Source organism: Sus scrofa, chromosome 13 (assembly GCF_054392235.1).
Source record: "Sus scrofa isolate SSC_HxYL_T2T_F1_AM1 chromosome 13, Sscrofa_HxYL_maternal_Yorkshire_Landrace_v2.0, whole genome shotgun sequence".
NCBI classification, from domain to species: domain Eukaryota; kingdom Metazoa; phylum Chordata; class Mammalia; order Artiodactyla; family Suidae; genus Sus; species Sus scrofa.
Window position 1 is genome coordinate 28,564,355 of NC_139395.1, and position 23,030 is coordinate 28,587,384.

At 40.2% G+C, this 23,030-nt stretch overlaps 1 protein-coding gene across 18 annotated transcripts in view; it reads right to left on the reverse strand.

Annotated features, from left to right (window-relative positions):
* The window catches only part of NEK10 (NIMA related kinase 10), a 178,728-nt gene that overhangs the window by 42,534 nt on the left and 113,164 nt on the right, over positions 1-23,030 (reverse strand). For 11 of the 18 annotated variants that reach the window (XM_084990133.1, XM_084990131.1, XM_084990130.1 and 8 more), the window contains 5 exons: positions 15,883-16,096; positions 14,013-14,196; positions 13,827-13,913; positions 12,086-12,140; positions 1,326-1,363 (listed from right to left, as the gene is read on the reverse strand). In XM_084990133.1, the coding sequence (XP_084846259.1) occupies positions 1,326-1,363; positions 12,086-12,140; positions 13,827-13,913; positions 14,013-14,196; positions 15,883-16,096 (578 nt within the window). Of the gene's footprint in view, positions 1-1,085; positions 1,227-1,325; positions 1,364-12,085; positions 12,141-13,826; positions 13,914-14,012; positions 14,197-15,882; positions 16,097-23,030 lie in introns of all 18 variants that reach the window. The other 7 variants (XM_084990132.1, XM_021071458.2, XM_021071460.2 and 4 more) reach the window with 1 other exon arrangement.

The window sequence follows — 23,030 nt, forward strand, 5'->3', positions numbered from 1 at the left end:
CACCATAGCTCATGGCAACACCCAATCCTTAAACCACTGAGCAGAACCAAGGATCGAACCTGTGGTCCTCATGGATACTAGTCAGATTTGTTTCTGCTGAGCCATGACAGGAACTCCTTAAACAATTATTTTAGCCTCATGATTGTGTTATGAGCTTACCTTATGCCAAAATAGCAGGAATAGAGCATGGTCAACGTGACAGCCTTGGACATCTCAATAAAAAAGCTATCTCTTTTTTGCATCTATGCTGATCAGGTAAATGGCCCAAAACTCTTAAATTCTTCCAAAGTGAATTTAATAAATGTGGAGACATGGACCAATATAGCAAATCAATTCACATCTATGTTCACTATACATATTAACTCTACAAAAGAATGTAAATTAAGGAGAATATTAAGCAATAATTCCAAATTAACCAAAGTAGTAAAAAAGAATTTTATACTCAAGAGTCATACACCTATGTTAAAAGCACAATCACTAAATTTTTTTCCTGATTTGTCCAGGTTTAGTTAAAAACTTTACTATTACTGTTGAACTCTGATCCTCTTTAACAGAAATTAGAAATATTAATACATTCTTTTTTCTCAAACAATTACTATAAACTTTTATGTTTTAAGAATCCATAATTTTTACATTAGAGAGAAACAATGTGATTGATATAACATTGCTTTAATCAAATACAAATAACTAAAAAGAATTATCTGTGTTAAAGAAGATAGAAAAAAATATGCTTTACTTTCTTCTATAGGCATAGAGCTTATAGAAATATGTATGTAAAACCCGGTAACTATTTTTTGTTAGTAGGTATGCACTGTAAGCATCAAAATCCAGCTGGCTAACATTCCTACAAAAGCAAAAATACAAATTTTAGAAAAACAGCCTAAATAGTTCATCAAATATGTGAACACAGAAAGCATTTTGATACTTTTAAATTGCCAACTAATAATGATGGACAAACAAAACAAAATTTTCCTGCTCTTTGTACTAAAGTTACCTCCCAAGCATCATTCGGACATTCAGGCCCAACCACAATTTTGTGTTCGCCCACTGCACGCTTGAAATCAACTTGATCTAATAAGTACTACCATGGTCTTTGAGGTTGCGAAGGATCACAGCGGGTAGGCTATGGGACTGCCACCCCGTCACTAACTTGGCCTCTAGCTCCTTAACGTCGGCCCTAAGCATGAGGGGTGGCACTTTCAGAAGCAGGTCAAGAGGCAGCAAAGCTGAAGAAATAAAAGGGGGAAAGAAATGAAACTGTGACATGAATCACCCTGAATATCAGGGAGGTGTGTATGATGTTACTGCTGCCAACACTAAATTACCTGGTCTCGGTCTTGATCCTATTCCACCAGCGAAGTCTCTGAAAACAGAATTAGAAGGATTTATTCAACTTGGATTTGAATAACATATACCGAAAGCTATGGTTTACATATGAAAATAAAGGTATATTTTTTTCTCAAGATGCTTTCAAGGGTTTAATAAAAAGAGAAAACAGACATATTTGAATCCAGGGCAGAAAAAACATTCTATGACCAATGGAGAACACTTGTCCCATCACAGTTGTTTATAAGAATGATTATGAGTCTAAATCTTAGTGCCTAGAATGTTTTTTTTTGGTTACATTTAAAATCAAAACACTTATTTTGTTTTGAAAACATTTAAAACTTTATATGTTGTATTTTCCATGCCTTATTCCTGCTGTCCTAAAGAAGAAACTGCAATGCTTCCTATGACATCAGATGATTTTTGCATCTAAGAGGACTATATTTTTCCTTAAGTTCCCAGTGTTATAAACATCCTTTGTTTGCCCTACGCTAAAATGCTAGATTTCCTGATCATTTTGCAAGTTGGTCTCAGTGCCTTCCACTTAGACCATACTAAGGACAGCCATAAGTAATCTTCAATCTTGTTTTTTTTCTACTGTAATCTAGAGCCAATTTCTTCATAGTTTTTTTTTTTAATGAAATAAGAAACATCTATGCCCTGACAAATCATAAGAACCACACTTCAATTTAATGGCAATGCAACAAAAGTACCTCAAATTTTCTCCATATGTAAGGCATACAATAGGCATTTACTGAGTAGGAATGAATACAGGGACTCAAATAAGAGTTCTCTCACTCCAACCCTTCCATTTGACACAGTAGTTTTGGCACATAAATGCAACACATACCTAAGTCACAAAGCATAACAAGTTTGGCACTCATTTACCAACTACCCAACTTAAGAACTAGAATAATACTGAAATCTGTGCATCCAACTATGAGTTCCTTCCCATCCTTTTCCATCCTTCTAATCCCCCACCAAACCTGTCTTCTCTTGATCCTCTTTTTCTGTCCCCTCCCCAGCTCACATTTTCAGGGCCGTGAAAATTAAATGAAACTTGCCAGCTTTGAAATTAATACATTTTTCCTACCCCTGAAATAAGGGGGTATGTTTAAAGAAAGAAAATAGATGGCCCCTGTCCTCAAGTTTTCAAAGAGGGGCATAATCTTAACATTATGGGCAGTAGCCTCAGAGCTGAGCTGAGGAGCGGAGCGTCTGTTCCAGCAACTCTTAACTATGTGCACACACTATGCCCAGCAAGGGCAAGGGCATGACCCTGCCCCTTAGCCTTCTAGACAAGTCCAGCACTGTCCAACAGAAATATCATGCAAACTAAAAATGTAAGTTCAAATTTTCTCATAGCCACAGTTTTAAAAAGTAGGAAGAAAAATAGTGACGTTGCCTTTAATAATATATTTAACCAAAATAATCAAAATATTAGCATTTCAACATGTAGTAAATATAAATATTAATGAGCTTTAAATATTCAAATTAATGTTCAAATTAAATTTAAAATTCAATTCCTCAGTCAAACTAGCTACACTCAACTGCCCAAGTCACATGTAGCCAGTGGCCTCCATACGTGACAGTGCATTCTAGACGCTTCTATAGAAGATGTTAGTCGTTGTCTTCATCAGCATTATGACCAAGGCTAACAGTCATGCCACACAGCTGCACAATACCTCATGGACCCCACTATCTTAAAAGTTGAGAAGAAACTCCTTTGGAAAAGGAAATCCTTCCTTTTCATCATCTTTGTATTGGTTGTGTCTTTCAGCTTGACATCCAGCAAGAGGCAAACCCAACTTTACAGGTAACAAATTTGCTGGAATTTGCTTTTGAAATCTTGTGTCACTTTGGTTAAATGAACAAATATTGTTTCATAGTGACCTACGATCAAGTCTTTTGAAACTTTTTGATATTTTTTACAAAATTCCCAAATATCAAATTCTTTTTTTTGGTCTTTTTTTTTTTAGGGCCACACCCATGACGTAGGGAGGTTCCCAGGCTAGGGGTCTAATCAGAGCTGTAGCCGCCAGCCTACACCACAGCCAGATCTGAGCTGAGTCTTCAACCTACACCACAACTCATGGCAACGCCAGATCCTTAACCCACTGAGCGAAGCCAGGGATTGAACCCGCAACCTCATGGTTCCTAGTTGGATTTGTTCCTACTGAGCCACGATGGGAACTCCCCAAATATCAAATTCTAATTAAAGTTGTTTTGACCTCCAGCTAAATTTAAGATCCTTCAGAGGGCCCCAAGGCATATCAGAGAAAAATATTAAACTAATTTGGATTATTTGGCGTATGCTAAATTACATGGAAAGAAATTATTATATGAGTGATAAGCCTTCTGAGGTTATACTCTATGGGTAAATGTCATTAATATAAATACCCTAAGAATTATAAAGTTCCTAAAATTTGAATATGACCTGGAATAATGCTTTCAGCCATAATTCTAATTATTATAACCAAGTTCCTCTGTCAACTGCATTGTGGTCAGTATTTAACCAGGCCTTTTAAGTTCTTTGTCATTCATAGACGGTTATTGTTTTACCACAGTGTTTTTACAGAAATATTTTATCTTTAAGAAGATTCATAGAAAAGATTTTGACAAGTATAGGTTTATGATAACTTTCAGATCATACTGCTGAACTGTGTAAATAAAGAATCCTAATGGAAACCCTGATAGCTTTTAAAACTGTTAACAAAAGGGATTAATTACACCTGACTGAGTGAACTGGTAAATATGGTTCTAACTTTTATGGATTTTAATCTGTGTTTTCCAGACATAAGGAAACTTTGTCCTCTCAAGCTAATTATGATTTAAGCAGTTTGGTAAGTTACACCTCTCTAAGTGGAACTGAAACGTTTATCTTCTCTCTCTACCTGATCCCTCCAGAAATTGCAAACTCACAAGTTCCAGTAAATAAGGAAGGTCACCTCCTGACTGGTGACATTTTGAGAACTTTGAATAGGGAGGAATTCACCCAAATCTGTAAGGCAAAATATGTGACAAGCCCTTGGTGTGGCCTTTTTAAAAAGTTCAGTCTGAGACTCCTTACATGAGTAATCAGGCCAAGTTTATCGAAATAAGATTTAAATCTGCAAACAAGTCAATGTTAATTTGGCTAAATTTGGTCAAAATGAGGGTAATTTTAGAGGGAAAAAGGTTACGTCTTAGTGGATATTAACTTCTAGTTTTGTTAACAGAGGTCTGTATTTACTAAGACACCTCCCAGATGGTTCCTTGCCATTATATTACATAATTACAAAGCTTGACTGAATTATTACAAAGACATTCTAAGTTTGCTTCTGAAACTCATCACAGCAATCTATCCTTAGATGAAGATCAGATGCCCCATGACCTGTGACCAGGTCCTATCAAAACTCAAAGTTACTGTATCAGCCATACTTTTTGCCCTGATCTTCAGAAAGAAAAAATCATCTGATGAAGTTGTCAGAATTTAACTATGCCTGGCATGTATCACTGCTTGATTTAAGTCTACTGCTAAAAGCACATGTACAAGATTAGTATTATAATCTGGTACACTTGGTAAAGGTATAGCCTACAATATGTTTCCCCTGAGCTTGTTCATGATATCTGATTAGTTTCCTCCCAATGTGAATAAGTAGGCAAATATCTACTTTTTTTTTTTTTTTAAAGATACCCAGCGCTAAGGGACATGATGGACCCAAGGCAGGCTGCGACCACCCTACCACCAAGGGACAGATATTTTGGTTTACTGAGAGATTTGCAATTGAAAGAGGAAATGATGGAAAAACTTCATATTGAGGTATGGGGAAGTCGTCCTGGCTTATACATGGTAATTCTATGGAATATATGGTTATTATATATGGAAGGTTTTCTGGCTTAAACTTTACTGACTAGAGCAGCCTGTTTTGCACCTGTTGAACATGCATTATACATCTGCTTTGGCTATTGAGGAGGGGAATGCATTTAGAAATCAAAAATAGAGGACCTCATCATTCACAAAGAGGCCTTAATGAAATTTACCCAGCGAGTCTTAAAATGATAGTAATCAGGCTGTCAATCTGCTAACGCAGAAGTTTCTGTGATGAGAAAAAAGTAGCCTCACAAAACTGCATGGCCCTTGATAAAACAGCCTAGCAAGGAGGAATGTATGCTTTAATATATACTGAATGCTGTTTCTTTATACCTGATGAGCCTTCTAGTGTGACTCACCCTATGACACATATGAAAAATCAAACCTCTCTGAATGATCCTCTTCCCAGTTTAGGGAAATTATTAGAAAAATGGTTTGGTTTAGGGGGCTCCTAGTTCAAGTCTCTTATAATGATGGTGCAAGGTCATTAACTCTCTCTCCTGCTGTGCCTCTCCTACACCTGTTAGAATAATGCTCCTCAAGTGAGGTTCAGACACTACTTAGATAGATTACAAAGCTTATCTAGCTCTAGCATCAAGAGAGAGTTTCACTCCTCTAACTAGACTACAATTCCCATTCTCTATAGGAAGCAATTAAAGAAGGCAGACCTCTAGCCCCGTACCCGTCAAGACTGAAGAAGGATGTTATCTCAAAGGGAGATTTTGTAAGTCTAAAGAATAGGGGGTCTTCAAAGAAAGAGAACCAATAATGGCTTTCTTAACATAAGAAAATCCATTTTTCATCTAAGCCATTCTGTGATTTAAGCCTGGCCACAATGCTTGTCCTTGAATGGGTCCTAGTAATTAATGACCTTAAGGGAACAAAAGAATGTAAAAACAAATCATTGTTATCAGACAAGTAACAGTAACAAAGAGATATCACTTATGTGGGAGCTAATACATAATACAAATGAACACTTGTGCAAAACAAACTCACAAATATAGAATACAAACTAACGATTACCAAAGGGGAGAAGGAATGATGGAGGGGCAAATTAAGTATATGAGATTAACAGATATAAACTACTAGGTATAAAATAGATAAGTAACAAGGTCATATTGCATAGCATAAAGAGTTATAGCCATCACCTTATAATAACTTACAACATATTACAACCTACAAAAATACTGAATCACATGCCGCACACTTGAAACTAACACAATGTTGAAAATCAACTCTACTTCAATAAAAAAATATATTTTAAGAAAAAAATGTGTTACTGGGTATGTGTGAAATAGACCTCCCCAGCAATGCTGACTTACTCTAAACTTTGTTCCCCCTTCAAATAATTCTAAATTCCTCTTTTAAAAACTTTACAAATCTTTAAAAATAACCATCACACATTTCATTTATTCAAAAATACTTGTGTCCACTATGTGTAGGCAGTTGCTAGACACTAGAGATGGAATGGTGAGAAGAAACTGTCCCCACAGTCTTGAAAGTTACAAGATGGCAGAGATATAGCAGAAAAATTGTTGATTTCTCTGGGATTTCCATCACAGATCACAAGAAAATACAGTCACCTGAAATTTCAAAATACAATAAATCCTTAACTAGAAATGATCATTTTTAGCTATAAAACCTTTGGATTCATAAACATGGACAATGAATAAAATATGGAAATTACACAGAGAGCAAGGGACGTCTGCCTCTAGACTGAACCAGATTGGCGGTATATGTCCAACAGAACATGATGGCTGCAGAGGGTGGTTCCCAATGACAGCGCAAGCTGCGAAATAGACGGAAGTGGCTTAACACGAATAAAACATTCCAGAAACGTGTTATGGTGAAAAGGCTTATCATGAAGAGCTTGTGTCCTCTAAGAGTTTTGAAATGGGCATTGACCAGCAGCACCTAAGGCTGATAAAACAGAATTTCAGAGAAATGAAAAGCTTTTAAAAATTCTGTCAGGTCATCACTTCCACCTCTCTTCAGATCTGGTGGGATTTCATCTGGTAGATTACATGAGCTAAAACTGAAGCACTGAGTATGAGTGTTCGCCTACAACTTACACTTCACCCGACCACTACAGGTAAAGCATCAATAGGAGGTATTAACTTTGTAATTTTATAAATCAAGTTTTCACTGATTGACTCAAGTTTGAGATAAATTACTTGAATAATTTATTTTTTCAGAGGAGTCTTGATCATGAAGGAGATGGAGTCTAGAATTTTATATTGATGCAATTCTTTTAAATATATTTCTGAATTAAGGAAATGTAGTCACTTGCCTTGTAAGGGCATCACATCATTTAATTCAATTGTGAAAAGAAGTCAATACTATTTGACGCTGACAGAAAGAAGAAATTTTAAGCCTATGAAATGAGAGGTGTGGCTTGCAGCATTAAGATGATGCAACCACACCATCTGAGCTCACTAGCATTTTACAGCTTGAATGTCTCTTTCAGGTGCTGATGCTCATAAATATGTCCCATGTGAATAAGTAACACTAGGTAGGGTTGCCTTCTGCTGACTAAGGGCTTTTTGTCTACCTATCATGTTAATGGAATGGGTATCAATGCAGGAAAGCGGTAGAGGGCTCCTGTGGCTCTGCACTCACACTCCAAAAATAGCTAGAAACTAATAAGCAATTAGTCAGGAAATTTTAGGATTGTCACAGAAAAGGAAGATAGTGATCTTACAGACAATAATTTTTGTAAGACTGCTTGATTATGACATCGGCTACCAGGCCAGGTTACTTCTGGCAAGCAGTGATCAAGAGTATTTATTCAATTAAGTGAAACTAGATCTGGATTACTAGAAACTGGATTATGAAAAGGAATGGAGGTCTCTATTCTCTATAGTTAAAATAAGCAAGACTTCTGCTAAAATGAGACAAGACCCCTAGGTCCCAAGATCACAGAAGGTCTTTCCCATCACATGTATGATACTGAATGCTCACAAACATGCAAAATCATCTTTATAAATAAAGACTAGAGTCTAGCACGCATCCTTGAGTATAATTATGCATACACTGATTCATCAAAGAAGCTGTGAACTACAGGCATCTCTGATACCACAAACATCCAATGTCTCAAACCAGCCTGCCAAGTGCACCTGTTGCCTTGGCAACAGGACACAAGCATGCATGGAAAAGTCTTACTGTCTGAGCAACAGGATCTTTAAAAAGGGCTTAAGCTATGACTATGGCAAAGGCTGCAAGTTCAAGCCAGTAGGTGAAGTTTTAGGCCTATTAGAGAGAGAATTTAAGGTAACAGTCACTGATCTATTAACCGATAATTAGTTGTGGTCTGATGAATATTAATTGATGACTCAATGGATGTTCTTAAGAAGGTCATAATATAATGACCAAAGCTTACTAGGACTTGAGTGTATGTGATAAAGAGGCTGAAGCTGTTATATTAGCAAATTCCACTATAAAGGACAACTTATTTGTAAACTGAAATAAAACACTATGACTTATTGACTTAGAACTATCAACATATATATCAACTGAGTGAGAGCATAAAACCCAGACAGGAACTGGAAAAGGCCAAGCCCATTTGTAATCTTCTCCCAGGACGCTGTGATGGAGGCAGGAGACTTTTACATCACTTAGATCATTAAAAATGATTAAAGCTGGACATTTTAAAGAAAGACCTAATTACTGCATTTTTAATTGCCTTTTTCTTGACACAGACATTACCTCAGCTTTTGGCTAAATCTGTCAATGTGCATAAAACATCAAACAAATACTAACAACAAGGGTATTTATTTCATATGACTTTTTCAAAGTAGATAATACTTTGTGAGAGTTTGACCATGAAAAGCCAATTACCTTTTCCCTCTGTTCCTTATGATTTCAGAGATGCACACATCAAACTAAAAGATGATTTCCACAAATACTATAATTAACTTCAGCATGTCAATTCAAATCTCTCCAACTGGGAATGCAAAAATGGTACAGCTGCTCTAGAAAACAGTTTGGAAGTTTCTTAAAAAGGTAAGCATATATCTATTCATGACCCAGCCATTTCACTTACAGGCATTTACCTCAAAGGAAAGAAGTATATATCTATATAGGCACAAATGTTCATCACAGCTTTGTTTGTAACAGCCAAACACTGAAACTCAAATGTCCATGAACAGTGAATAGATAAACAACGCATGGCCTATCCATACAATGGAATACTACTGAACAACAAAAAAGGGATGAGCTCCTGATACACAAAACAATGTAGACGGATGTAGAAATAATTATGCTGACTGAAAGAAGTCCACAAACAAATGTACTATATAGCAAATTCACATTAAATTCTAAAATGCACACTAGTCTACCATGACTGCCTGGGGCAGGGAGTAAGGACCAACAGTGCTGGGCACAGATGGGCACAAGGACACTATGGGTGGATATGTCCACTACCTTTTGATTTCACAGAGATATGTGTGCTCAAGACATCCAATTTCACACCAGTTATTTGTTTGTTAGGGCCGCACTCGCGGCGTATGGAAGTTCCCAGGCTAGGAGTCAGATTCATTAAAAACAATATATAAAAATACACCATTAAGTTATTTTTCTCCTGCCTTTTGTTACTTATTACATGGAACTTATATGTAAGTCAGATTTAGTTATCTCATGGTTCTGTATCTTTAGAAAAGCTAACTGTCAGCCCTTGAGCAACTATGAGTGAAGGACATGAAACAGGAAACCAACTAAGGGGCTCAGCCCTCCCACAGCAGTGAATGGGGCCTGACCCGAGCCAGGCTAGCACTGGCTCTTACAGGACACTGGGTCCTAAGAGAGGTGACACAAAGACAGAACACACAGACTGGGAGCTTGTTCAGCCCAGCCTCAGAGCTTTTAAAAGTCTTCCAGAAGCCTCCTCCACAGACTTCAGGAGCTAGCCTGGCTCCCACCCCTTAGCAGATTGCTTCACAGGTAGGTTCCCAATTATGCGAGTCCCCCAAAGCCTTCCTTTTTTTTCTTTGTTTTGTCATTTCTTGGGCCTCTCCCGCGGCATATGAAGGTTCCCAGGCTAGGGGTCGTATCGGAGCTGTAGCCACCAGTCTACACCAGAGCCACAGCAACACAGGATCCAAGCCACATCTGCGACCTACACCACAGCTCACGGCAACGCCGGATCCTTAACCCACTGAGCAAGGCCAGGGATCGAATCCGCAACTTCATGGTTCCTAGTCGGATTCATTAACCACTAAGCCAGAACGGGAACTCCCCCCAAAGCCTTCTAATGGACTCCCTGTTGCCTAAGTTATACCAAGTCAGGTCCTTCTGCCTGCATCCACAAAGCCTAACTAGTCAAGCTTCAGCCTCAGCTTCTTGTCACATGCGCTCAGCCACTTCCCCAGCCAGCATCAGCCATGGCTCCAAACCCTGCTGCCTGTCAGCACCACTGACATGTGGCCCCACCCACACTGGGCCATGGACCCACAACTGTGGGCAGCCCCGCTGCCATCCCGGCTCTGTTCCCTGACGTCTCTATACTGGCTCTGCCTAGTTGATCACACTCCTCAGACCAGACCATCCTCTCAGCAGTGAGCTGACCATCATCGAATAAACAGAAACCACCAGGATAAATCTGCCTCCATATCCCTCTCCTCTTACCCCCCCCCCGCGCCCCCCCCCCCCCCAGTTAATGTTATCTGTGCCTCCCTTTCCTCAGACACAGACAAAGGGCTGTCCCTCCCCCTTTCCCAGGCTGGCTCTCTGGCCCCACAGTTGCTCTGAGCCTGGGCACTGCTGTCCCCTCCTCCTCTTCAGTCTCTCCTCTCCATCAGCTGCTTCTCCTCAGTCCATTCACTCCGCAGTCATCCTGATTCTAGAAGGTCCTTTTTCATCAAACATTCCCAACAGCTCACTGTCCAGCTTACTCCTTAGTTTCTTCAATTGTTCACATCTCTGCCTCTGTAACTTCTCGAACCACCAAGATCAGGCTTCTGTTCCCAGCAGCCTCACTCAAGGCCACTGAACTGTGCTCGTGGAGGTCAGGGACTTGCAAAAGGCCAGATCAGAGAGTTTTATTTCAGTCCCCTTAACCCAAGAGACAATTGCTGCATAAACTGCTGGTTGTTTCAAAATAATAGTTTCTTCCTTTAAAATAGAACCCCCCCCCCCAAGTATATCCATTGTCTGTTGTAGCTAGGTATGGTCATATGACTAAATTCTGGCCGCCAGTCTATGAGCAGAAGGGAAGAGCCAAAAGGAAGGGCTTGTCTTCACTTCCCCATCTCACTCCCTGCTGGGAGATGGCTGTGACGTGGCACATGTTTGCCACATGTGCCATGAGCATGAGACCTATATCCTGGGGATGGAACAACAAAGTATAAGGGACCACGGGAGTTCCTGTTGTGGCTCAGCAGTAACAAACCCAACTGGTATCCATGAGGATGTGGGTTCAGTCCCTGGCCTCACTCAGTGGGTTAAGGATCCAGTGTTGCTGTGAGCCATGGGATAGGTTGCAGACACAGCCTGGATCCTGCATGGCTGTAGCTGTGGTGCAGGCCAGCAGCTGTTCTCCAATTCAACCCCTAGCCTGGAAACTTTCATATGCACAGATGCAGCCCTAAAAAGAGACACACACAAAAAAAGATAGAAGGGACCAGAGTCCCAGACGATCTCATCAAACCCCACCTCCCTGGGACACCCTTGAGCTCAGAGAAACCGTCACATGGCTGAGGATCACAAAGCCAGACTAACTCCCAGGCCCATCTGAGTCCTCTTCCCAGTATGCTCCTTGGTAAAGTATAGTCAGCTCTGGGAGGGTGAGCTCCAAATGCCTCTGGAACCACATCGCCAAGGTAACTTCTGCTAGCAGGTAGCCGTGTAGCCACCAGAAACACAGCTCTGCAGAGTCTAAAAAATATTCTTAGGAGCTCGATAGGTCCATACCTTATTTGGGATTGTCTTTCTCCTCCGGAAGCACTAAAACTTCTCTTTAAAGTGCCTGGAACAAGAAAATTAAAAAAAAAAAAAAAGCCTCACATTTTCCTGCTGCAACTCTTTAATTTACTCACTCATTTGTACAATCTCAGCAATCATTCCTACAATAAGACCGTCTTCGTTTATGACAGCATCAGCTAAAATATAATGTTGCAAATTACTATTTACTTGACCGGTTTGTTCAAGAAAAGGTGCTAAACAGAGAAACCCCATTATTAACAGCTAACCAAGTACAATAAAGTATCTATGTCATAATGAGCCTAAGTCCCTTTCCAAGATAGCTAGAAGTAACCTCATACAAGCATAAGGGTCCAAATTTTCCTCTCTGCCCTTGTTACTAGGGATACACAACCCTGAATTCATTGCAAAAGAGTTACTAATTAACTGCTTCTAGAATCTGCTACATAGATGCACACATATTTTTACTGCATAATATTCATGTTTTCTCAATGGCAAATCAAGTCCTTTTATTTAGCAGGCAGGGATTTACAGGGAAAAGAGAACAGACTATTGGAATTTGGGACTTGCCAGAAAACCTGGAACATCTATTCTCCATTTTGATGGGCCAATTAATTTTGGAAAGGGACAAAGAATGAAGCTAAATCCTTAGGGTCCTACTCCGATCCTTAGAGAAACTATTTTAAACCTTCTTTTATGATATGCTCACAGTACAGTCATTGATGAGGGAGGATTATTTACACAATTTATTTCAGAGTATTTCTATCCTATCTCATTAAATGTTCCATTAACTTACTCTTTTATAAGTTATTCTTTTCTCTCCATTTTCTGTTCTAACTGATCATTTAAGTCAGTTTCAGATTTGTTGAGTAAATTGAACCCTAACTTTCTATAAGGAAAATTCTTTAAATTTTTTCAAAACATATCTTTACTTCCCCATACACCAGTCTATTTTTTTGTTTGTTTGCTTTGGCTTTTTTTTAGGGCAGCACCCACAGCATATGGAGGTTCCCAGGCTAGGGGTCAAATCAGAGCTACAGCTGCTGGCCTACACCACAGCCACAGTAACGCCAGATCAGAGCCATGTATGCAATCTACACCACAGCTCAGGGCACTGGTGAATCCTTAACCCACTGAGCAAGGCCAAGGGTTGAACCCACGTCTTCATGGATACTAGTCAGATTTGTTGCCACTGAGCCACAATGGGAACTCCCCTATTTCCTTTACTGTTTCAAAATAGGAGTAAAGATCAATGTATGTACTGAATTTACATAGCCTTTTTCATAATTCTAAGCAATTAAAACATTTATTTTTACCTCAGAATTTAAGTATAATACATCCCTTTGCATTAACGTAAATAAAATTGTACAAAACTTGGTTGACACCAAGACTAATTTCTTTATGTTTCTAACCTCTAATCAACAGACTCATAAAAGGTCATTTCCATTTTTCCTGTGGTTATTTAGTCGGTCTCCAAAGAAGTTGTCTCAACTGCCCAGTTAGAACATACATTTGCTCAAGAAATAATGAAACTGACAGGAAGGCAATGGAAAACCACAGAGCTGACTGGCTGTCGGGCTCATGCGGAGGGATAGACAGGCCTGTCCTAATTAGCACAGCACCTGGGAAACAAACCACTGGGTCACGTATGTGCTGACATCTAATTGACTCCCAAGTATGATTCCCAAACTGCCACCGGCTGGAATCCCACAAACTGGGAAAGAAAGCTTACTGAACGTAGATTCCTTCAAAGGGCTTGAACTGGAGCTGCTGGAGTTATCCGAAATATCCAATTCATCATCCAGCTCTGAATATATATCTGCACATTAACAAAAAAATAAAAACCAAAAGCAAATGAACCTTGAAACAGAAAGGAGTCAAGAACGCGTTTATGTTGTGACCCTTTCACTGGAAATACCTTTCTCAACACTTTCCAGGTTGAAGTTATCATCTGACAAGATTCCATCACAGGCCTGGTCTTCATCTTTAACACAGGGGGCCTGGAAGGCCTCAGGGGGCAGTTCCACACTTTCTGAAAGCTCACTTTTCAGGCTGCCTGCTCCACTGCTGCTGCTACTCAAGCTTGCCTTTTCAAAGGTTTCCTGAAAGAGAAGTTTTGTTTGTAACACCCACTTCTTTCCTTCTCTCTGCAGGACCTAAGGCTCATTAGAACATACGTTAAAATGATGAAAATGTCGTTAAAAATATTTGCGCTGAAGTAGTATCAGTAGCTCCACCTGTACAAGTGCTATGGAAGCTATTCAATCCACAACTACAAAAAAAAGTGGGTCTGCATATTTTCTGACCACAAACTATGAGACTAGAATCAAGTACCAAAAAAAAAAAAAAGATGAATATATTATAACAGAAAAAACTCACAGATATAGAGAACAAACTAGTGGTTTCCAGTGGGGAGACGGAAAAAGGAGGGGTAAGAAAAGGGTAGGGAACTAGAAGGTACAATTAGAAGGTATAAAATAAAATACAAGAATGCTAAGTACAGCACTGGGGATAAAATCAATATCTTATAATAACTTTAAATGGAATATAATTCAAAAAATTTTGAACCACTATGCTGTATACCTGAAAAGTAATATAATATTGTAAATTAATAAATGATATAGTACCTCAATTAAAAAAGCATGAAAAGTGAAATCAAAGATATGACTGCACTAAAAAGTTAAAATTAAAGTCAAATCCATAAAAAAGAAAACAATGTTGAATCTTTAACTTCTGGATTCCAAGTTTGGCAAGATAAATCCACCAAGCCATACTGGAAATGCTGTCATTCAAGAAATCAAAACCAGCTCTTCTTGGAGACCAACTTATTATATAATTTTTCCAGCTGAGGCAGAGCTAGTCTTTAGGATCCTGGAAAGGAAGCTAATGACCAGCCAAGGATAGGCTTTATGACCCCACTGCACGGGGCCAATCCCCAGGAGGGTTAAAACAAAAGAATGTTTATCAGTTGAAGGGCCCCTTACTCAGTCCCTGCTTTCAGGAAACCCAGAGTGTGAGTGAAGGGTAAGTTATGGGTCATGACACAACAAAGGCACAGAGAAAGGAAGATAAGGGACAACAACAAGGGCGTCACTGGCACCATCACAAGCACTTGTGGAAACTGGTGACTCTGGCATCCCTTTTTCAACTACACTCAGAAATAAACTTAAATAGCAAAGTAATGTAAAGGTTACTGTCAAGAAAGATAAAAACACGTATTCTGATTTGTGGCAAAATTAATTATTACCACCGCAAACAGTAATGAGATCAATTATCTGGCCTAATTAAAAAAAAAAAACATTCTAAGGCCAAGACTATTTTCTTCTGTAAACTGACATACAATATTTTCATTCATATTTCCCGGCGGCTGCAGAAATTAAATATAAGCAGTCACTGCTGTTTATACAAAGATCGTTTTATAACTTAAAAAATCTCTAAGGGGTCTTTTCAATACCTCTGGTTTTGCAATATACAACAAATTATGGGTTAGTTCTTTGGAATGTCTAGTATATTGACTTAAAAGATAACAAAATAGATACAAATATGCAACTATATAATAGTAAAATAGCACATGCAACAATATTGTTCTAACTTAAGATAAATTTCCAGAGTTCCCTGGGAGTGCCGTGGGTTAAGGACCCAACATTGTCACTGCAGCGACTTGGGTCACTGATGTGGTGCGGATTTGAAAAAAAAAAAAAAAAATGAATTTTCTTTAAGAGAAGCAAGAGCAGCTTCAGACAGCCTGTCAGAATGTATCCTGAAGAGATGGAAGGATTCCCACTTACATGAGGGAGCATAGCCAGCTCGCGGTGACACGTGACTGCGTTCCGGTTGGCTTCCATGAAATACCTCTGTGTGCGCCTCCGTTCCCGGTCCAGCTTCCTCTCCAAGGCCAGCTGGGATGTGGACAAGTTGTCTAAATACTTCATCATGACATCCGATATCATGGAGCTGACTTCTACAATGTCCGGGCGGGCTTCTGCATCAGGAGTGAGACATCTAAGGAAAGACAAGCTAATTACAGCATTTGGGTCAAAGTCGGGACCCAGCCATGGGATGTGAAGGGTCAAGGTTAAGTTCTGCGGTGTGTCCACCATGGGATCTGCACCCAAGAAAACCTGGGTAAGGTGGACATTAAGCACAGTTCGGAACCCCAGACTTTCTAAAAGGGAAGTGTGGGAGGGAGAGGCAGGCAGCACGGTTCTCTTTGCAGCTGGGCTGGTGGGCAAGGGTTACAGGCTGCTCAGGAAGCTGCTCCTGGTCTCAGGAGCGAGGCACAGTCTGCTTCTCCTGTTTAAGTGGTTCTTTTCTAAAACCACTCCGACTCCCTGCCCAGTGAATCAAAGAGGGATCCCAGTGACCTAGGCCCTAATGATCACACCTGATGTACCAAGAGGAATGATTCTAGAGGTCACCATTCAATGGCCTTTTCCAGCTGTGTGGGGACAATATCAACAGCTGGATTAGTGAGAGTCTTACAAGACATGAGGTCATAAAAAAATAAAACTCAATTCAGTTACTTGGAGATTTAAAATGTGTGTAGTAATTTTAAACAGCTAATCTGACACATTACATGTGATAATTTTCTGAGATTTGGGAGGCGGGAGATATCCATCAGCCTATTAAAGGGAATACTGTTCCTGTCACAGCTAAACACTAGTAGAAGTTGATTCTAGGCATCTGTGGAGCCAATTATCAAGATCTCTGGTCAGCATAATTTAAATGGTTCTAGCACTCACTATAGTTTTTCTAGTTTTTTAAACTTTTTAATTTAAAACTTTTTTATTTTTAGATTTTTTTGACTGAACCCCATGGCATATGAAAGTTCCTGAGCCAAAGCCTAGTCTTTAACCCACTATGTGAGGCCAGGGATCAAATCCGCATCCTGACAGAGACAACACTGGGTCCTTAACCCTCTGAGCCACAATGGAAACTCCTGACTGGATATTTTTAAAGACTGTATTTCATTTAAAGTTATTACAGGAGTTCCTTCTGTGGCGCAGCAGAGTTAAGGATCTGGCATTGACTCTGTGATGGCACAGGTTTGATTCTCGGCCCCCAGGGCAATGGGTGAAGGATCTGGTATTGCCGCACCTGTGGCGAGGTCACAGCTGCAGCTCAGATTTGATCCCTGGCCCAGGAACTTCTATATGCCTTAGATGCAGCCAAAAAAAAAAGTTATTATGAAATATTGGCTATAGTCACTTGCTGTACAATATGTCTTTGTATCTATTTCATACCCAGTAGTGTACCTCTTAAAGCCTCTTCCCCTGTCTTGCCTCTCCCTCCACCCCTATATCCACTGGTAATCACTAGTTTGCTGTACCTGTGAGTCTGTCCTATTTTTTTACATTCATTTGTTTGTTTGACTTTTTAGATCATATATAAGTGATAACACACAGCATTTTTCTATGTCTGACTTTTTTCAATTAGTGTAATACCCTCCAAGGCCATCCATGTTGTTGCAAATGGAAAAATTTCATTCTTTTTTTATGGATGAGATAATTCCTAGATAGTTTATTCTTTTTGATTCAATTGTAAATGGCACTGCTTTCTTGTATTCTCTTCCTTTATTTTTGTCTTTTTTTTTAAGGGCCACACATGCGGCATATGGAAGTTCCCAGGCTAGGGGTTGAATCAGAGCTGCAGCCTCTGGCCTACACAAAGACACAGCAGTGTGGGATCTGAACCACGTCTGCGACCTACACCACAGCTCATGGCAACACTGGGTCCCTAACCCACTGAGCGAGGCCAGGGATCAAACCCATGTCCTCATGGATACTAGTTGGGTTCATTACCACTGAGCCATGAAGGAAACTCCTTCTCGTATCCTTTTTTCTGATAGCTTATTATTATATGTTATGTATGAAAAAGTGACAGATTTCTGCATAATAATCTTATAGGCTGCAATTTGAATAAAAACTATTATCTCTAATAGTTTTTTGGTGGAGACTTTAGGGTTTCCTTTATACAGTATGATGTCATCTGCAAATAGTTACAATTTTACTTCTTCCCTTCCAATTTGGATGCCTTTTGTTTGTTTTTCTTGTCTGATTGCTCTTCTAGGACTTCCAATAGAAATAGTGAAAATATGCATCCTTGTCTTGCACCTCATTTAAGAGGAAATCTAATGATAGCCTTGCTGGGTAGAGGATCCTAGGTGGTAGGGTTCTTTTGCTTTTCGGTACTTTAAAATACATCATGCCACTCTCTTCTGGCCTGCAATATTTCTGCAGAAAACAGAAACATGCTGTTCTTCTGTATCAACTAATCTGCTATTAATTTGCTCTAGTGTATTTTTCATTTGTTATTATATTCTTCAGCTCTGTTTGGTTCTTTTTTAATATTTTGTAGTCCTTTGTTAAAATTCTCATTGTGCTCATTCTTTTCCCAAGCTCAGTTAGCATTCTCATTACTATTGCTTTGAACTCTTCATCAGGTAAATTATTTATCTGTTTTGTTAGGGTTTTTTATTTTTCGTTTTTTTTTTTCTAGCTATTTCTTTTGAAACCTGTTCCCGTCTTCTGTCTCCATAAAATTAGGTGGAATAGCTATGACTCTGACCTTGAAGGTGTGTGGGAGTGTCCCTATGCCGTCCTTGTGTGCCCACTGGCTTTGGTGGGACTGAAGCTAGATCTGATATTAGCACGGGCCACATTTTCTCCCAGTGTGGGCTGGCAGCTACCACCTGATGGAAGGTAAAGGTGGAGCTGGAGGGGCTAGAGCAAGAGCCAGGTACTAGCTGGGGCATCCTCAGCTCTGTGGCTGTCACTGCCCTGTCAAGGGGGAGTCAGGGCCACAGGAGCTAGAGTAGGAGCTCTGAGGGAGGTGGGTTTCCCCCAGGTGTGCTGGCAAGTCTCCACCTTGGTTTGGGGTATAGAGTCAGAGCCTGTGGGCTGGGGGCTGGACTTCTTTGCTCACTTCACTTTATGCCGGTATGCTTGTGTGACTAGAGGTTGGGTGGTGGCTGGAGGGGTTGGTACCACACCACTGAGCTGAGTTTGCTCCCTCCTGAGGGTGTGTGCAGGGCTGCCCACACCCTGGTCAGAGGCGGGACTGGGGTCCAGGGGGCTCTGTTCCCCCCAAGGGTGCACACTCTCGTAGGCAATGGCAGTCTCTGCCTTCATGGGGAGCAGTGTTGGGGCAAGAGGGGCTAGAGCGGGAGCCTGGTCAGGGCCAGGTGTGGGGTGGGGGTGGACACAGCAGTCCTGGCCAGCTGACTAGAGCCCCTGGCAGTTTTCAATGTGCTGCCCCCACACTGACTAGGAGTAAGCAAGTCTGCGTGCTCTCCAAGAGCAGAGTCTCAATTTCCTACAGCCCCTGGGTAACCCCACTGAGACTTACATTTCCTACCAGTTCTACTTTAGCATCATCGCTTTGAAATGCCTCCCTACTTCGATACATCAGAGAAATTCTTAAGAGCGATGGAATGTTTTGATGATTCTCTGATCAAATAAGCATAAAGTCACCATGTAGAAAAAAAATCTGGGATGTTCTACTTATGCTACCTATGGTGTCCCCACTCTGCTCTGGAAAGAAGTAGAGGGGTACAGTGTTCAGATGTATTCATTTCATGTTCTAAGAAAGGAAGAGCTGAAGGTAGGGTGACAAATGTAAAGATCCACTCGTCCCTAAACTAGCTGAAAGCGTCAACTTCTTTAGTCGTTATGACTGCCTCTGAAACAAAGCGCCAGGCTGTTTCATACAAACAGGCACAGACGGAGAAGCCTTAGGCAATCGGGATATTTTGTGCATAAAAGGAAATGTTTTTCCTTTTTAAAAAGTAAAAATAGGAATACTGGTATGGGGCAGAGCAACCCATGTATTTAGTTTCTGCTCCAAACTCTTCAGGGTTTCTAAGTTATTCTCCCAATTTAAAAGTCTGCTAAGGAAAGAAACTAAAAAAAAAAAAAAAAAAAAAAAAAGAAAAGAAAAGAAAAAACGGAAAAAAAAAACCATGAAACTGAATTTGTTCCCTAGTTCTTTTGAAACAATTTTTAAAGACTAAAACTTCAAAGCAAATCAAATACTTAATTTCATGCAACTCACAACTGATTCTGGTTTTATGTCAAATTTTCCAAAGATAAAATTTTGTAATGTGAATCCAGACACTGAGTTTTATATAAATTCAAGTCAAAGTTATACATTAACTACATCTGTTATAGGCTGCATGCTGCAATCTTAACTTGCAGTCAATTATGAAATTAAATTGTCAGTTCCTACCAATTACAGCACCTCAGTATTTTGAATTAAAAGTATACTCAAAACATTGACTCTGGAGTGCTCTAACAGTGCTCACTTCTGCTCTTAAACACCCTAGTGACAGGGACTTCACCACCGATTCCGCAGCCTGCTCCACTGAGGACATCCCTAATTCTGACACACACTTCCTAAAGATGAGCTGGCCTTGCTCCCCCATCCGCCACTAACTTCCACTCCATGGTCTTCACTCCATCTGCTGAGGTTCCACATAATAAATCCAATTGTTTTCATATTCTCCATGTCATTCCATTTTCCCAGTTAACTGAAGTATTTTTTAATCCGCTTATGTTTGTGTTCCAAAGCTTGTGGACTCAACTTCTAACCCACAGTGGAAACAACCTTCCTTCTCTCTGCCACCACCAACACTCCAGTCAAAGCCACCGTCACCTCTCAGGGAACAGCCGGACCTGCTTCTCCCTCCCCGGCTCAGTCCCTCCAGTCTATTCACCAGAGATCAACCAGCATGATCTTTGCTAAAGAAATGTTCACTATGGCTCAACCTATTAATAACCCTTCAATCTTCTCCTCAGTACTAGAGATAAAAATTAAAAACCATCCATGAAGCCTATAGAAGCTGTCAACCTGGATCCTGGCCACCTCCCAAGCTCACTTACTGGCTCTTCTCTCCTTTCCTTGACGCATTTACTTACATGACAAGCTCTTCAGCTCAGCAAAGCCTTCAGAGATGCGGGTCTATGAAATGCTTTCTCCACTCTGTTTGCTAATTAAGAATTAGTGAGTGTTCAGGTCTCAGATTACATGTCCTTTCCTCATAGAGAAATGTTCCCAAATCCCCAGGCTAGACCAAGTTCTTTGGTAACCTCTCAATGCCCCCTATTTATCATCCTTCATCGCATTTATCATAATTTTATATACTTATTTCCATAAATAAGTATAATATTAGTATTACTAGAAATATCTAATTGTATTGAGGGCTCGCTACATGCTGGGTACTGGGTACTGTGCTAAGAGCATCAGAAGCATTATCTTACTTAGGCCACGAATAGTTACTATTGCTACCCATGCCTCGCAAATAAGAAAAGGGGGGCTGGGAAGGTTAAGGTGAGTGGAAAACAGAGGTTAGAATCCACTTGATTCTAGAACCTATTGATGTTAACCTTTTCATGATAACGTTGACATCTGACTCTTCCACTAACCCCACAGCCCTGAGAGGCTTGGACGCCAAAAGCCAGGGAAAGTGTCAGAAGCAAATCATGGTCCTGTTTGCACAATACCACAAAAATCACGATAATGTCTCTGTACTTTTTATCTGCACTACCCTTACCTATTCTTTGTGACACTGAAATACCTTAAAAAAGGAGAAATTAAATGAGTCAATATGGTACTCTCTTCTTGACATCTCTAGAGACTTCTTGAATTTTTAAGGCACTTTCCAGAAAACAAATAGCGAGGAACAGGAAGTGAGCAGTTTAAATACATTCATCTGGCTTCATCAGCAATAGGGTGGATCTAGTGTACAGGGAATTCAGATGATTTCAAAAGCGGTTTAAGCTCATCTCCCACAGTATAACTGATAACTGCCAACACTGCTTAAGACCCACCATCTGCCCGGCCCTATGCTACGTGATTTGCATATTTTACTCTGCATCATCATCACACCAGCCTGATGAGGTTGATACTATTACAATTTCCATTTTCCTCCCGGCTCAGTGGGTTAAGGATCCAGCATTGTCACTGCTGTGGCTCTGGTTCCAGCTGTGGGGCAGGTTCAATTCCTGGCCCGGGAACTTCTGCATGCCATAAGGGCAAAAGAAAAAAGAAAAAGAAATTCCAGATATAAGTGATATCATATGGTATTTGTCTTTCTCTTTCTGACTTACTTCACTCAGGATGAGAGTTTCTAGCTCCATCCATGTTGCTGCAAATGGCATTATTTCATTCTTTTTATGGCTGAATAGTATTACATTGTATATAATAAAAGCAGAATGTTGCCTTCAGGATGGATTAGCAATGGGATCCTGCTGTGTAGCACTGGGAACTCTGTCTAGTCACTTATGACGGAGCATGATAATGTGAGAAAAAAGAATGTATACATATAAGTGTAACTGGGTCACCATGCTGTACAGTAGAAATATATATATATATATATATATATATATAATTAAATGATAAAAAGAAAAAGAAATGCATGTGTATAATGTGTTAGGGATAGTGGGTGGTATGAGCTTTGTAAAGCAAGCAAGGGGACAAGAGAATTCAGAAGGCTGTGTGGGGCATCAGAGCAGGTGCCCTGACAATGCAGAGATCCAATCTCAGCAGAGACCAGAGGAAGCGAGGGCCTGTGCCCCTGTGGGTATCAGAGGGAAGTGAGTGCCAGAGCAGGAGAGAGGAGCTCCCTGTGGTGGGAGCAGAGGGAGCAGAGGGAAGGTGGGAGGGGCTGGGTGAGGTCCCCTGAGACAAGCCCTGTCGGGGCAGAACCTGGAGACTCTATAAGGAGTTTCATTAAACTCCTACTATATGGAGGGCAGGAGCACTTCTTTGAAAAAATTATTCTCCGACATCACCAACTTAAAAATAATAAAAAGGAGTTCCCGTCATAGCGCAGCGGAATGAATCCCATGAGGTTTCGGATTCAATCCTTGGCCTCGCTCAGTGGGTCGAGGATCTGGCGTTGTCATGAACTGTGGTGTAGGTTGAAGACTCAGCTTGG